Source organism: Megalops cyprinoides, chromosome 20 (assembly GCF_013368585.1).
Source record: "Megalops cyprinoides isolate fMegCyp1 chromosome 20, fMegCyp1.pri, whole genome shotgun sequence".
In the NCBI taxonomy this organism is placed as follows: Eukaryota; Metazoa; Chordata; class Actinopteri; order Elopiformes; family Megalopidae; genus Megalops; species Megalops cyprinoides.
The window spans coordinates 26355413-26372065 of NC_050602.1; the positions used below are offsets into that span (position 1 = coordinate 26355413).

General features: G+C 47.2%; 1 protein-coding gene across 1 annotated transcript; it reads right to left on the reverse strand.

Annotated features, from left to right (window-relative positions):
• Positions 1-422: 422 nt before the first annotated feature.
• Positions 423-15588, reverse strand: LOC118795500 (vigilin-like). The gene is made up of 28 exons (XM_036554023.1): positions 15537-15588; positions 12759-12829; positions 11261-11375; positions 10896-11062; positions 10571-10786; positions 9021-9227; positions 8689-8904; positions 8342-8548; positions 8128-8235; positions 7920-8024; positions 7628-7706; positions 7320-7459; positions 6892-6996; positions 6627-6740; positions 6271-6357; positions 6026-6157; positions 5619-5837; positions 5299-5520; positions 4987-5205; positions 4524-4662; positions 4155-4303; positions 3901-4005; positions 3561-3695; positions 2939-3082; positions 2654-2833; positions 2263-2379; positions 1989-2126; positions 423-1843 (listed from the first exon to the last, which is right to left on the reverse strand). Exons 3-28 carry the CDS (start codon positions 11334-11336, stop codon positions 1754-1756), a joined length of 3816 nt encoding a protein of 1271 aa, XP_036409916.1. The 5' UTR covers positions 11337-11375; positions 12759-12829; positions 15537-15588; the 3' UTR covers positions 423-1753.
• Positions 15589-16653: the final 1065 nt, after the last annotated feature.

Here is a 16653-nt window from a genome sequence, read left to right on the forward strand (position 1 = left end):
GTTAGCCAGTGGCAATTAGTTTCCAGTCACATGACTAACGATCTCTAGAACATCTGTGGTTACCTCTACCCCAGGAGAACAGCGTTTTGTTAATAACACTGGTGATGGCTGGGAAGTTAGCTAAGATTGTCCAGTTATAGGTAGTTATTAAAGGCGTCTTGACCTTGGACTGTCTGATCTATTTTAACATGCAGCCCACGCAAACCTGTTTGTAATGTAGAATTGTATGAACAGAAATTAGAGTGTCCGCCGTGTAATACCCAAAAGAATCTCAAGCTAAAAAAAAGATGGAGGCAGTTACATTGAAAATGTGACCCCACATTGCACATAACTTTAATGCCTCTATACACAAAGCGGTTAGTGCTTCAGTTAACAGTACATATGCAAAAATAATTTTGTGTACAAAATGACACACAGACAAACACTTTTACATTTTTTATTGTTTTTGGACATTAAATTCCAGTGTTATCCATAATCTTCACTTTGTTCTTGCATAATCTTTTAAGGCCAATAAGAGGGTTGTTGCCATGGAAACAATGATCTGCCCAGCAACTGGAAGACAAGAAAAAGGACTGGACACTGAAAGACAGATATGACTGGAAGCAAACAAGCAGACCAAAGCCTTTCTTTCCAGAGGCTGGAAAAAAAAAAACAAGTACGGTGTTTGTGCAGTTAGTGTGGGAGACACTTTGGAATTCTGGGTGTAGATCACATCAGCTCCCAAAACAAAAAATCTGGCAGTCTGAGTCATGCATGTTTCTGTAGTGTACAAGTCCAGTTTCCAAACTAATGTCTGCATAGAATGGGTTCCGCCTCTCCTGCCCTGTCTGCACTAGCAAAGTTTCAAGCCTTACATTAACAAAACAAGGCGGGGGGGGGGGGGGGGGGGGGGGTAGATTGCCCAAACACTGTCGATTGTTCTTAATTGTTCCAGGCGGGGGCTGCTGAAACAGCTGGCACTCTTTCAAAGTGGGGAAAGTTTCTCTTCCACCAAAAAAGTGCAATTAGAGGGACACGTTTCTCATCTCTTATCAGGAGGTAACAAACATCTGTTTCCAAGGCAACTCACAGAGGGATAGTTCATCCATCCCTGACAGCTTTGTTCAGTCACCCTGGCAACAGCTTTGGATTGAAAAGCACAGTTTCACCATTGTAGAACATGACTGCACAAATGTGCATCCACAATGAGGGATGGAAATAAGGTGACTTTACTGATAATTCTGTGTCATAGTTTTCTACCTGAAATGGACTGTTCTTACAATGCAGTAAAACGTCCCCCCGTACAGCCTGATGAAGTTGGCCAGATTTACTCAACAGGCTGGACAGAGGAGTCTCCTGCAAGAGCCGAAGGGGGGGGGGGGGGGGGGGACACTGAGACTGAATGCAATATGCACATATCAGGTCTACTCACAGCCCAAACAGAATAAACTGAAGCAACAGCTGAATATGAAATATATCCAGAGCTGAAAAGCAATTTTCTACAGATGAGCTAAACCCAGCACGTTCAACCATCTGACATGCCTCCAACATTTATAGGCCACATGATTAGACCTGATTTGAGCATGAGTCAAGGGTCCAAAAAACCATTGGGACTGCTTCCCTTGCCATGGGTGAAAGGCTGCAGCAGAGTATTTTGAAGGGGTGGGGGGGGTCAGTGAACGCAGTCAGACCAAATTGGGGAGAGCAAAAGCAGAGGGGCCAAGAGTCTGGTGCGATGAACGTCCATCTTCATTTTTCAGCTTTCTCTTCCTCACTAGAACCGTTTGGGGCCCCATGGAGAGGCCTTCTGGGCCACAGGAGCTCCAAAGCTGGGGAAGTCCTCAGAGCTGCTCATATCAGGAGCCTGGAAATTGGGGGAAAAATTCTTTTTAACATGACACCATCTTCACATCATTTTCAAGGATCTGCATTATAACCAATTAAATGAATCAATTACCACCAATAAGATCACAGTATCTAATACTCTAGAGTTAGGGTCAGCCTCTCACCTTCTCACTGCTAGTGGTCCAAGGTGCCTCTCTCACCACAAAGCCCTTGGATTCGCCCCGGGTCTCCTCCCCCACACTGGCTCCTCCTCGTGGCTTCAGCAAGGCCTGCTTAGACTCATTCTCAACCACATCTGCCATCTGTAGGTATGAACCCCATTCAAGTGTTACAAATTCAAGACAGCAAATGAGCATCAGGCTTTGCTATGAATTTTCATTCACAATTTAGTTTAGGAAAGAATTTTCAGTGTGTGTGTAAATTAGGGATAATGCTTACGTATTCCTCCTCCAGGTTCAGGAGGTGATCGATGGCTTCATCCACCAGCTCAGGTCTCCCTGTGACAGTCACAAGGTTGGGGTCTGCAGCTCCACTTTGAGGGAACCTCAAATCAACCTGGAAATGCACCAAAGTAAGGAATAAACCAGATTCCTGTAGATCACAACTGGCTCAGAGTCAAGCTAAGGAAAGGGTGTGTGTGCACAACAGCAGTCAGGCTGGCAGTTAAGATGGAAAATGTCAAGTAAAACTGAGTTTAGTTTTTGGCCTCTGGCTCCTCTGGCACCTGTCATCCAATGTACTTTGTTCAATGACTATTCATCTCAAAGGGCTGGCATGCAAGCACCATCAACTCTGGTTGGGGGTTCTTCGCCTTCCCCGCCCCACTCACCTTGAACTCGTCCATGATCTTGCGGATGCCTTTGCCACGTGCGCCAATGATGCGAGCGTGAACTCTGCTGTCCAGAGTGATGTCCTCAGAGATCATTTCCTCCAGCTCATCCACAATAGCCTGGATGGCATCACGGGCAGCCATGGCATTCTGCTCATACCCGGTTATGGTGATCTGATCCTGGGAAATGTTGTGCACGTTCAGTTAGCGATTTATTATTGAATAATGAGACAATTACCCGTGTTACAACCTGACACTGAACAGCGAAAGGAACTCCCTGAGTACCTGATTCTCATCATTCTTCTCTGGGAACTGGATATTGACATCGTGGTCATTGCGGATCTGGGTGATGATGGCGCCTTTGCGTCCGATGATTTTGGGGTGATACTTAGGGTCCACAGTGATGGTCAGCTTGAAGCTCCTGAGAGCCTACAGAAATATCACAAAAGGTCATTACCATAGCCATAATTTTTTTTTTTTTTTAAATAGTTTGAGCGACTAACCTAGTGATTAAATTTCCCATTAAAAAAACCAAATGGTTCACAGATAGTGCTGTACAATATAAATTTTTCTTCAATACCACATCAAGTCATTGGGATATCTTTACAGTATTAGAGTACATTTTTTTTTTTTTACATAAAATGTGCACTGGCTTTGTCCATGATGTAATTTTGAGATGCACTCATGCAATCCATCCATCTTTATTACAAATAGAACATTTCATAAATTTCTTCCTTTGCCTTTTCCACATTCTCTTGCATAATTATGTCAAACTTCTGAGCTGAGCATTAAACGAATGATGATTCATCTATTATGCTGTTCTGCTCTGGTTAGATTTTCCATCAGACCCGTTTCTAAACGACAGGACGGCTCTTTTTCTGGTTCAGGCGAGCGGGGCCGCGCGTACCCGGTCCTCTTGCTCGGCCTGCAGCTCTCGGACACGCTCCAGAAGGCCCTCTTTGGCACGGTCCAGGTGACTGGCCAGGCCGGTGATGGAGATGGTGTCGGAGTGCAGTTCAGGAGCAGGCACTTGGATATTGACCTGGGGCAGAAAGATTCCTTTCATTGTTGTGGAACAGTGTGGAATGTCTGAATAAGATCAACAGGGCCCTGAGGATTCTGTCGAGGGAGAAGGGTATTTGAAGCCCATCCAGCCCAAGAAACAAAGTCCGCTCAGCACTCAGTGAACTTAAGACAGTGAGCCCCCATTTTCAGTCTGTAGAAACCAGGTCAGCTGAAAGCAATACCTCGTATTCATCCATCATTTTGCGAATTCCACTTCCTTTCTGGCCAATGATGTAACGGTGAAGTTCATATGGCACTTCCACCTCTATGGTCACAGGAACCAAAGCCTGCAAAAGTCAGACAAAAATGGTATCGAAATGGTTACTGTGAAATCACAGGGCTCTGACCAGTTCTGTGCGATGCAAGTAGTACCGACTACATCCACACCATTGCGGCCGTTCTGTAAACGGAAAGTGGACGTGGGTCCAGAACCCACCTTGAGTGCCTCCACTGCTGCCTCACAGCGCTCCTTGCGCCCAGACAGTATGATCACATCACACTTTCGGGGAACAGAGGGGTCAGCGGGCTCCTTCACCTCACCATTCGCCTCTCCGTTCTCCTGCACAGGGGGTTCAGCTGGAGGACCTGTGGGACCGCAAAGAGGCCAGGCCACAGCGGCACCAGTATGCATCAGTTTACTGCACTGCCTCAAATTGTTATTTAAATTAAGTTATTAAATACCTTCATGCATTAAAAGAACCCATTACACCCTTGAAAGTCATTAAATGGGTTATATAGAGGCAGTTAGACTGGGTACTTCTCAAAGCAAAACAGGTTGCTCCAGCACATAGATTGGGGATCTTACCCTGGGCATCCTCTCGCTCAGGGAACTTGATCTGCACATTGTGATCTCTGGTGATCTGCTGGATCCTGGAGCCTTTGGGGCCCATGATGGAGCGGTGGAACCTCTGAGGGATCACACACTCCATGGTTACCTGGGCATCCTGCAACACCAGACAGAGCATCCACATGAGGTAGCTTACACAGGACTTTTCCCCTATCTGCGTCTATCCCACATGAGTTGGATGGAGTTAGTTTCCACCAAGAAGGTGTATTTCAAACCACATCTCACTGCCAACTGGTGCACCCAAACATAACCCTCTAGATTGCACGTTAATATGCTTCATCACTAAATATCAAATCAGTTTCTTCCTGGATGGCTGGAGTAGCTGGATATGTTGAAATAGTAATGTTTCCATTGAGTACCCTTTGAGACATTAACAAGGATTAGCTCAGTTAACAAGGCCTTTTGGTATTCCATAACTCACCAGGTCCTCAATGATTTCCTCCATGCGCTTCTTGGCAGCCTCCACACAGTCCTTGGCTCCCTTCAAGGTGACCTTGTCGCTCTGTGAGCCAGTGCGAGGGAAGCTCACCATCACGCCCCCGTACTCGTCAGCAATCTCCCTCAGCACCTGGCCGCGGCGTGCCACAAAGTAGCGGTGGTGCTTGGGGTCCACCATCATGAAGTCCTCCACCACGTTATCCTGGGAAAAACCACAGCAGACATAAGACCCATAACTCCACCGCTAAATGCACTGCAAAGGAATACAAAGACTCGAGTGACGGAGTTGCTTTACCAGGCTCTTGATGAGCGCTTCCAGCTCTTTCTGGGCCTCTCTCACGGCCTCCTCTGTGCCCACCACTGTGATCAGCTCCTGGTCCTTGTCCTCGCTTGTAGGGAAGATGATACGGGCACCAGTGCTGTCACGCACTTTCCGGATGTTGCCGCCGCCTTTCCCAATGAGGAACTTGTGGTACTCTGGTTTGGCACGAAGTTCCACCGTGTGGCTCTTGGTTTGCTGGGGAGGGCAAATGCAGTGAGTGCATGAGAGAAAGGGCACCTTCACAATGGAGACTCCACCCCTCATACATGGCAGCCGACCCCAGACCCACTCACCTTCTCCTCAGCCAGGGAAAGGAGCTGCTTTCGGGCCTTCTCCACATCCTCCGCTGGGCCACGGATGGTGACCGTGTCAATGCCAGATCCCTCGGTGGGAAAGTGGATGTGCACTCCCCCACACTCCTCCATGATGGAGCGCACAAACCGGCCTTTGGAGCCAATCAGGGAGTTGTGCAACTTGGAGGGAATGGACACCTCCATCTCTGTGATGTTAGCCTGTCCACAGAGACAAGACAAGACTCACAACACAGCCCAGAGGAATTCTGATGCCCTACCCTCCCCTGCCCAGACAGATTTTGTTTAAGTTATGCTTCTGTGCAAATTGACTCACTCTTAAATCATGTGAATAGCTCATGACATTTTAGTCTTACACCACAGCAGTGTGACTGAAGTGGCCAACTCACCAGCTCTTTCTGGATGGCCAGAATGCGGTTCTTTGCAGCCTCACAGTTGGCCTTCTTCCCAGTGATGACAATCATCTCAGAGTTGCTGTTTTCTGCAGGCAGGTCAATCTTGGTGTTGGTCTCCTCACGGATCTTAACGGATAGCAGAGAATGGCATCTTAGCAACCAAAATGGTGCCCTTTTCAAGAACCCGCAAATCACTAAAAATGGAGGCAAATTAAGTTCAGAGGATTTGCCCTGCATACCTTTTTAATATTTGCTCCTCCTTTCCCAATGATGTTCTTGTGGAATTGCTTAAAGATGGGGACAGACACAGAAAAGCTGTTCTCCACCTAAAATGAAAAGAAAATACATTTAAAGCATGATGTTTCAATTGGATTATTTAGGCACTCTGCACAGTCTCAACAATATAAGCCCTTTCAGCCCATTCTAAACTCCTGTAATAGGTTTTCAAGGAAAGGATTATCTGGTGCAACAGTTACTTTTTAGAGGAAATAAATGGGTTATGACTAATGATTCCTAATTGACCAATACACAAGTTAATTTTCTGGGGGGTTTTCAGCTTCAGAAATGTATGCAAATGAACACAGGTTCTGCTTACCATTTCAGCCACCATCTTCTGCATGAATTTGGAACATTTCTCAACTTCAGTCCGGGGCCCCCGAAGCTGAACAATGTCGCTTTTTTGGGCTGGGTCAGGGAAGTTGATTATGACCTTCAGAAAGAGCAGATGACAGACGTTAATTTCCATCTCCCTTACTTTTGATATACTCGTCAGTTTCAGTGAGTCCAAAACCATGATCTCTGTAACCTTAGACATTCACGCTCCCAGAACTTACTGTGTCTGTGTAACTGATGTCACTCACCTCAGGGAACTTATCCCGGACTTCCTTAATCTTCTCTCCTTTCTGTCCAATTATGGCTCTATGAAAACGCTGTTCGATAATCATGTCCTTTGTACGCTCGTTCTCCTGGAAAAAGAAGGAAGAAAAGAGTGACACTGAGGGACACTGACACTGACAGTGTGTTACACAAGTCAGAGAATTCAACTTGTAAGCAGAAAGACTGCATGGGGCACTGCTATTGCACAATGATGTACTTAACCTGTATCCATGAAATACTCCAGTCTGGCAATGGGTAGTATAAAACTGAGCAATAATAGTCATTACAGATGTAATGTATAGGTTCTCTGCTTCACATTTACAGAGCGCAATGCTGGAAGTGACCACTTGCTTTACCTAAGGTGTTTAAGGCCCACTTTGAGCTGTGGGTGATGTGGTGAAGCAGCACTCACCATGCGCGACGCCAGCTCCAGCAGCTCTTTCTTGGCTTCCTGCACACCCTGGGGGTCCCCCTCGATGCGGATCAGGTTGCTCTTCTCATTATCAGGGGGGATGCGCACCGACACCTTGTGCTGCTCCTTGATGCGATTAACTGAGGGGTGCAAACCAAACAGATCACATTAGTTGAGACCTTATTAAAAGAGGTATTCCAAAGCACGTGTTAACAGAATCCCTCCAATGACTCGGTATGAAGTGTGTTGGTGAGGTACAGCGCGCTTTTCTCAGGATTCTCACAATAGCAGAGTCTTGAGGTACTTACTGTTGGCACCGCCTTTTCCGATCAGGTGTCGGTGGAATTTGGGATCCACGCTGATCTCGGTGTAGTCCATGCGGCTTACCTGTGAGGGAAAAGACAGTCCATGTTAGAATAATTCACCACTTTTGGCATCAATAACCAAAGCTGCAAGAATTGCTGCAAGCTCCTGTTATAGCAGTAGATGACCACCTCACACTCCTTACATATGGTGGTAATACCATGGTATGCAAGATCGGCTTGCATTGATTTTGCTTTCATGAGAGGAGCCCTCGGCACATGTTCCTTCCATACTCACCAGGTCCATGACAATGGCTTCAATCTGGCTCTGCACCATCTGTACATCTTTAGTGGGCCCCTCCAGCGTGATCTTATCCTCACCCTCGGTGAACTCAATGTGCACCTGCAAGAAAAATTCAGTGGAATACCAGAGATATCATCACACCCTCTCTCCTGAACAAACAGGGAAAGGCAGGAAAATACAGGTGTTGTAAAATAAGTCACACCTTGGGCATCTGCTGGGTGATTTTGGCCAGATTCTGACCCTTCTTGCCAATGATGAAGCGGTGAAGCCAGGAAGGAGCTGAGACGGAGGACACAGTGTAGCTGTTGGCCTGCCGAAAAGACGAGTGTCAAAACAAATGCCCGCACTGAACCTACACCAAACTCACCAACATGGCAAGGCAGGCTCTGGTCTAGGCCTGGCAGGAGGTACTGTACCTTGGCATACACCTCAGTGAGCGCCTGGCCCAGCCGGTCTGGCTCTCCACGGAGGATGACAGTTTCAGAGCTGCTGTCGGGGGGTGGGATCTCGACCGAGACGCCCGTCCTTTCCAGAATCTCCTGCAGGGTGTTTCCCCTAGGGCCGATCACATACTTGTGCTGAGACTTCTTCACTTCCACTGCAATGGTGGTGGCATTCTTCTTCTGCATTGGACAGAACGGGGAGACAGGTCAGATGATCTTTTCAGACATTTCAATCTCTGATCTTGAGGCATGCTGTAGGGTTGAGAGGTCGCTACCCTGTCTGCTCTGGCACTACAGATCCCCGTGTCCTGCAGACTCACCTTCTCTTCGTAAATCTTCTTGATCATGGCCACAGCCTGGGCCACCTGCTCCTTCTCCCCAGTGATGACGATCTCAGTCTTGTTGATGCTGGGCGGGGGGACGTTGATGCGGGCGCCTGTCTCCTGCATCATCTCACCCACCAGCTTGTTGAAGGCCCCAGTGATGAAGGGGTGGTACACCTTATCGATGTTCACCCGCTCCACCGCACGCTTGTCCTGAAGGGGGTGGGGGACAGTCAATCACTTGGCCCAAAGGTCAAAATATCCAACACGCAAAGCAGCAAACAACTAAACATGCTCACAAAAAATGGCTAAAGATGGCAAACGGCTACCTGCTCGGCGGAGATGAGCAGGATCTCGTGCTTGGCCTTCTCCAGGCCCTCCTTGGTGCCGGAGATCTTGATGTGGTTGCTGGGGTCGTCGGGCCGTGGGATCTGGATCTTGGTGGCAGTTTTCAGCTCCAGCTCCTGCAGCTTCTCCCCGTTCTTGCCAATGACAAAACGGTGGTGCTCCTTGGGGATGGCCACAGTGGCGGAGGCCTGTGTGTACGTGCATGTGTATGCATGTGAGAGAAATGTGAGAGAATGTCAGTACATGGCCATCACACCAACAGGCTCCACCCCCTCCCCCCGGAACCCTGTGGCACACAGTACTGAAATCACCCTATTGCTTCCCAGCTCAGTGCATCCAAAACCCACAGGCAGCTGAGCACTCAGATTTAAACACTTTGTTTGTGCAAACTGGCATGGCATCCCGCCAAGATCAAACAAAAGTAATTAGAAGGATCCCAGTTACTGTTACATTGCTCATCAAAGCTGCTTCTGTAAATGCAGCTGATCTTATACAGGGAATGTGTCAGGATTTCAGAGTGGCTATTTCTGTAATTAAACTTGGGTTTCCCCTTAAGTGGTAAAACAACTTTGAATCAAACCACCTAACAGCAAATATCTGCAGGCAAAAGTACTCAGCTAAAGTGTTTTCATCACATCATATGCAACTGGCTTGTAAAGGTTAATGATAATATTAAGACGCGTATTTCCAATGTCCACGACATAACCAAATTGTGCAGTTAACTTACGCTGATGATGGATACTGAATTTAATGAATTACTTTGCTGACACAATGAAATACTTAACACACAGCAACAATTCTGCCACTCCTGCTTCATGCTCAACACTGCCTCTGAACTGAGACTCTTTCTGCTGTCCATTTCTTTCAGCAAACATACAAAATGAACACAAAACCCAAGCCCAACTGCAACAAATCATTCAGCATTGTTTCATCCCAATGGATGAAACTTCACAGCTGGATTCCTTCTCAACAGGCTCAGCTACAAAAAGGTGTCATGTTCCTGCAGCTGACTCTGACATCGCAAGACCACTCTCCAAACTTTGGCTATGCAGTTAATGTGCACAGAACAGACACCAGCCAAGGATAGCACTGCTGTTTTCCTTGCTTGCAAAGATATGCAAAATGGCCATAGCCATGTTTCAGTCTTTTTTTCTGACAAAAAAATGACATGCACAACAAGGTCAAAACAGAATTTAACTAATTTTAGTGTGCTGCACTGACAGTTTTTGTAAAGGCTAGCTACACATTTCATTATCCAAAAATGTGATAATAACACATCAATAACATGTCATTATCTAACAAATTTCATATTATGTTTCAAGATTTCATATTTGCATAGCTTATATCAACACCCGAAGAAGCAAGCTGTCAAACCGTGATGTGCTTTAATGACATATTCCATTAATAACTGATTAATCTTAATTTTAAATGTGTAAAAGACTGCAGTTCACAAGATAAGTGGATTCTTTGATCAACCCTCCAACTAAGCAGCACTGGACATACATACAGAGTACAGTACCCATGAGCGTACCTGAGTCTGCAGCCGGGACACAATCTCCTTGCGGGCCTTCATGACGGCGTCCAGCTTGCCGGACACCATGATGGACAGGCCCTGGTCCTTGGCCATGGACAGCTCCAGGTGTGCCCCAGTCTTGTGCATGATGTCCACGCAGATCTTGGCCTGGTCGCCCTCCCCGAACTGGCTGATGTCCTTGTACTTGCGCTCCTCCAGTGGCACATGGAAAACCTGGGCCCCAAAGAGGGACAGAAACAGAGAGACAGAAATTAGCACACGGCCACCCAGGCACCGCCGCAACCCAGGCACCGCCGCCACCGGAGCACACTTCCCCACTTGCCTGGGTGATAACAGAGGATTTTAGCGGCCGAATCTTAGACGTCCAGGCGTTGCCCGGTTCCTGCATCCCCTCAGGCACAGCTGCCTTCTCAGGCAGAGGGGGGAAGGCATCCTTGTAGGTTGGCAGGGTTTCGTCATCACCCGACTCGCTAGGCTCGGTGCTGGCAGCTGGAAGGGGATGAGGGTAAGGAGACCCAGGTGAAGGAGAGCCCACCCCATGTGGAAGGTAACTTAAAGGTGTAATAGGACCAAGAATGTTTAACAGGAAATGAACAAAGGGACATTTCCCATCACCCAGAACTGACACACTGCTCCAAGTCTTCTCCTCATCCATTGGATGGTGGAAGGGCAGTGGGCGGGACTTACCAGCGACCTGCTCAGGCAGGAGGCCGCTGCGGTGCTCATTGAAGCTTTCCTGTGTCAGTACTGCGACGGAGCTCATGGTCGAAATCCCACTTTTACACAGAGTCCGAGTGTGCCACTGGGGAAGAGGAGCACATATCAGCACGGGCCAGGAGCACATGCGTTTCCCCAAACAAACCATAAAAACATACCAACGAAGCAAAACAGCCCTCACAAGCTGAAAATGCCTGCTTATCTGTGTCCTTGTACTTTTGATCGTTCTTTAATAATAAAAGGGCTGATTAGATAATTGTCCAAGCCTGCCGTATCTTTAAAGGAAGCAATCCTGCACTAAGAAAACCATGATTGCGTTTCTGCTCAGGCTAACACTACACACAGGCACGTGTTTCACAGAACACAAATGCACCAAGCCATCAAGCCAGTGACATGCAGGTAACAGTCAAACGGGCATGGGGGGAGGGGGGTGCTAAGGTGTGTGTGTGTGTGTGTGTACATATGCAAAGGGACAGTTCTAAAGATAACTTGCTGGTTGAACGAGCTGCCTCAGTAAGAGGATTTCCCTGCTAACCCCAATTCCCTGTGCAGCTGCTACAGGGGGACCTGCTCAGCGTGTGGTCCTAATGAGAGAAGCAGCCTCACCTGAGGTTCAGTGCGCGTGCGCACACACACACACACACACACACACACACACACACACACACCCTGCCTTTCAGCGGGTCATTTCGACACCGTCCACAATACAAACCACACCATCAGCATTCAAGCCCCCCACTCAGAGGATCTACAGTGTGAGAACATGGAAGCTAGCCTATTAACATGCTCCTCGAGTATGAATACTTCCTTGTCACGTGCTCATACCCCTAATTTAGCATGTAGATTCAAGCTCGCAGTTAACCCAGTCGACTCGAACTGCCTGTTGGAACATTCCCCTCAGCTACCGCATGCTTTGCAGCAGTGCTCGGCCGGCTTTGTTCGCTTAAACACGCAGTAAAATGTCAACCTCGCATTATAAACAACCTGCTGAGGTGCTTTGACTTCGCCTGGGCCCGTGGGCGAGGCCATGAGACATTCCTGCACATTGCCGCTGGCGCGAGCTCGGCTGGGACTGGGGCCACGTTCACAGCCTTACGAAAGGAGCGCCCCCCACCCCCCCCCCGGTGTGGGCCTCTTCCTCCTCAGGCAGCCACACACACACACACACACATCTCCAGACCCTGGTCTGCACACTGTACACTTCTGCAGACCTTTAAGCCATATCAAACTCCCAACAAAAGGCTTTTTGATACAATCTTGACATGGGGGGGGGGAGGGGTCTCAGGGCCTCAGCACAAGGGGGTAACCCCCCCCCCCCCCCCCCCGAGAGACATCAGTGAACAGTAAGTCTTCAGGGCTTCATTGCAATGTTGCGTAACAAACCGCAGAGGGTCCATTTGTTTGGAGGATGAGTCTGAGAAATGGAGAGAGGCCGTGACGGGAGGCGGACGAGGGAGTCCGATCTTACCAGCTAAATGGTCAGTTACCAGATAATCCGTCCTGTAAAGCTGCTGTCTGCGTCAGCCTGCCAGCTTTTGACTGGAAGGGAGAAAAAAAAAGGCAGTTAGCACCATGACCCGCCTGCGCCGTGCACCGTCTGGATAAACAGAACCAGACGTGTTCCATTACACGGATTTCCCCAGGCACAGAGCTGGGGATTCTGTTCATGGCAGCCCCCCGCTTTTAACACGAGGCAGAAAGATCTGACCCCCAAAACTTCCCACCACTGCAATGCAACCGCTGAAATATCACTCAGCTGTATATGAGATCCATAATGCACTCTATTTGACAGGACTGAATGTGTACCATGAGGGAAGGAATGAAACCTGTTTACTGGGAAGCGTACTCTTTACTCTCTCTTCGTGGTTAAGCAACTTTGTGGAGAAATGTAAAGTTGCCATGTTAATATGAAAAACATGAAGGAAACCAGACACATTAACAGGAAGAAGAGCTGCAGCAAACTGCCATGCAATGGCAATGCTGAGGCACTGAAGACACTGTCTTCTTCCTGTAGTCTGAGGTGGTGCAAGGTATCAAGTTATGCAATATTCAGTATGACAGAGGAAAAATTAAGGCAACAAGACTCAAAAAGCACATGACGTAATGCGGTGCAATCTACGTACAAGTGTTTTTCAAAACTAGACCACAATTTAAAAAAACAAAAAGCAAAAAAGGTTAAAGTGAAAAGATGTTAACTGAAACTTTCGCAATTTGTTCAACTGTACACAGGTACTGATAAAAAGAAATGAAAAGGCAAAAAATTGGCAGACTGAAAAAATTCAGTCACATAGAGCAGACACCTTTCCACAGGCCGTCAGGTGCTGTGAGCTACACATTAAGGAAATCTTCATCTGGTGCTTCCTTGCAAAACAGGTTCACATGATTGTGTGGTCCATCATTTTTACTGCTTCAACCATGTATTTGCATACATCCACAGTGCGTTTAGCATTGTCATGAACACACATGAACAAAGGTGTAAGGAGCCACCTCTCATTATTGCCATGATAGAGTTGTCAGGCCTCCCACACTCAGACAGGGGGTAGCACCACCCAGCCTCCACACTGCCTGTATTGGGTAACTCACCCCCCACTCCCCGATATTTGATCGCCACCCCCAGTTCCCTCAATCCCAAAAGCATGCAGACGTTTGAATGACAGGAGCACAAGATTGGAATTCCAAGACAACCACATCCAGCGAGAACTTGCAGCAGTCTGAGCCTGGGTTCGACTGCTGCCGGCAGCTGCACATTTGGGTACGCTGCCATTGCTGCCATCTTCTCCCGATAGCATCCACTGGCAATTGCCCAACACAGACCTTTGGTATTTTAAAGGTTTCTGTTTATCTACCGAGCAGCAACCCGTGTAAACGTTGCATCACTGCTCCCTGGATGAGGTGGGGCCCGATAACCCCCCAGGCAGATTAACCATAAAAACTGAGGGACCCTCCGAGGGGCACTTAGGCACACAGCTCTTCCACCAGCTCAAAAGCGTTTATAAAAAGGTTACACTAAGTGGTGCAGAAAGGAGGAACCAGCCACCCAAATGCAAAATAATTTCCCCAATGCCAATTGTTTATAATACAATATTTGACACATTCTTGTTGCCCTGGACAAAATGCTAGCAAAACTGGCACCCACTGGCATGGGTCTGCAAAATTTATATGGCAATATCGGCATCCGGGCCCTTGATTTTCAACCACGGAATTTTCACGAATAAACAAGTCGCTACACAAGTCAAAAACTAGAAACTGTCGCAAACTGGCCTTCACTCGTTTTATTGGGGAATATTCAAAGAGCCCACTCGCCCTCGGACCCCTGCAGGTGAGGGAGATTTTCTCGGTAAGCGGCAGAATAAGCATGCCAGTAGCATCGTGCGTGTTTCTGAAGGCGGGCGTCATGTGGGATTCCATCTGTTATTGCGCAAATTCTCCACAGTATGATCAAGTCCTGAAACGTCAAAGACCCGATTACTTTCTGCCACCTCATCAGTCAGGGGGAGTAGTGACGAGCTGGCTACCTCCGTCCACATCGAAATGAATTCGCTCAGGTTGCGTGAATTACAAGGGGAAACTAATATAGTCAAACAGACATTTGTTAGATTTAGAGAACTTCGCAACAGACATCTTTAGTTAACTAGTGATAGTTGGTTTACCCACGATATGAGTGGCCATCTAGAATAGGAATGATAAGGGACTATTCGGTATGGTCTCGTTTAACTATAACGCAAGTGATCTATAATATTGGTTGGGGGTTAAAGACATTACTCGTTTTACAAAACTTTCATAAACTTTAATAAACTTTGACTTGCGCCTGCGCGGTTGTGACACGTAGCTCGCGACCTGATCAGCTCAGACGAGACTCCATTTGGAAACTTGAATGTAACAAATGCGTTAAAAACAAAAGCCCGATCAACCACGGTGACTCTCGGAAAAATTCGTGATAAGGATGTTTAACATCATTGGAACGCAGCAGATAGCTTCGCATTTTGTCGGTGGAGGTTTTACGGATTTACCTCCTCGAACACAAAGTCCACGTAGGCACTAGGGCAGAAGGCTGAAACAGTCTGGAGAAATTGACATGGAGTCGAGCCTGTACACATTTTCTCACGGCGAGAATCGTGTAGGAAAAGAGAAATCCCGGTCATCAACACTCTTCCCTTTCCGAGGATAACGCCAGACGGAAGCTTGGTTTTTACGCTAAACATCGCAGTGCCCCCCGCCAGACATTTGGGAGTAATTTGTTACTTACTTGTGTTGGTGTTCCTGTCTGCCCGGTACGGTGCAGAAGCTGGTAATGAAACTCCAAGAGTGGGCTTGCGATTCGCGAGCCTGCTGTATTTATACCAGAAGCAGGCCTCCAATGGCGACCAGCCACGTCACAGCCATGGATCACTTATCGGATATTTTCTTAAGGGGGGGGGGGGGGGTAAAGGTGGGACAGCGGACATGCAGGCGCAGCTACCTCTGCCGATCGAAGGCGTTTGCGAGGAAGATTTAAATTCCGTTTATTCACCCAATGCATCGCTGCAAACCAATATCGACAACTCCTTAAAAATAAAGCTTTCAATTTAAATTCAAATATACTTTGGAGTAAGTGGCCATATTATACAGTTAGCTCGATTTATGGCTATACTTCATGCAAGCTTTTCAGCTGTTTTAACGTAGAATAGGAAGTGAAAAAAATTGAATGAATAACGTAATTTAACAAAGACGCTGTAGTAGCATGCGAGTGAGGTAATTTCATTTGGAGATGCTTGACTAGCTATAATATACTGCTAGAGTGGGATAATTTAACAATTTGCATTAGTGTAGGAAATGCCTATCGTGTTAGAATGACGCCTCCGTGTATCTGCTCAGCTAATACATGACACTACTACAAACAGTAGACTATCTGGTAATAATGTAGCTAGTAACTGAACACACAGGCAACAAAAACTATTCATTCCAAGACAAGTATGTGTACCGTACAAACTTTGTCAGCGCCGTGCTGTGGACAGATATTGCAGGTCTTACAGAACGCTACTGCTCGTCTTGTCTACAACCAGCCAAAATACTTCAATGTCACATCTCCCCTCATCTCCCTTCACTGGTTGCCAGTTGTGGGCAGAATAAAATACAAATCTCTGGTCCTAACCTATGGGACAGGAAGAGGAATGGTGACCTCTTACCTTCAGTCCATCATCAAACATATCATACTTACCTGCCAGACCTCTCTGTCAGAACAGTCATTATCCATCTCCTGCTGCAGATTGAAAACTCCTCTCATCAAACTGAATCTTGGTTCAATGAACATTGAACTGTAAACACGGATGATATATACTCAAACGCATTTGCTATATCATCAAACTCCCTCATGCACCAGCCAT

Bases quoted from the DNA above. Each gene is read 5' to 3' on its own strand.
- LOC118795500 (XM_036554023.1), bottom strand. From the start codon at position 11,336: ATGAGCTCCGTCGCAGTACTGACACAGGAAAGCTTCAATGAGCACCGC. The intron at 8,549-8,688 runs GTGAGTCTGCAG...TGTCCAATGCAG, and splicing joins AGAAGATTTACGAAGAGAAG to AAGAAGAATGCCACCACCAT. The intron at 5,838-6,025 runs GTGAGTTGGCCA...CTCTGTGGACAG, and splicing joins TGGCCATCCAGAAAGAGCTG to GCTAACATCACAGAGATGGA.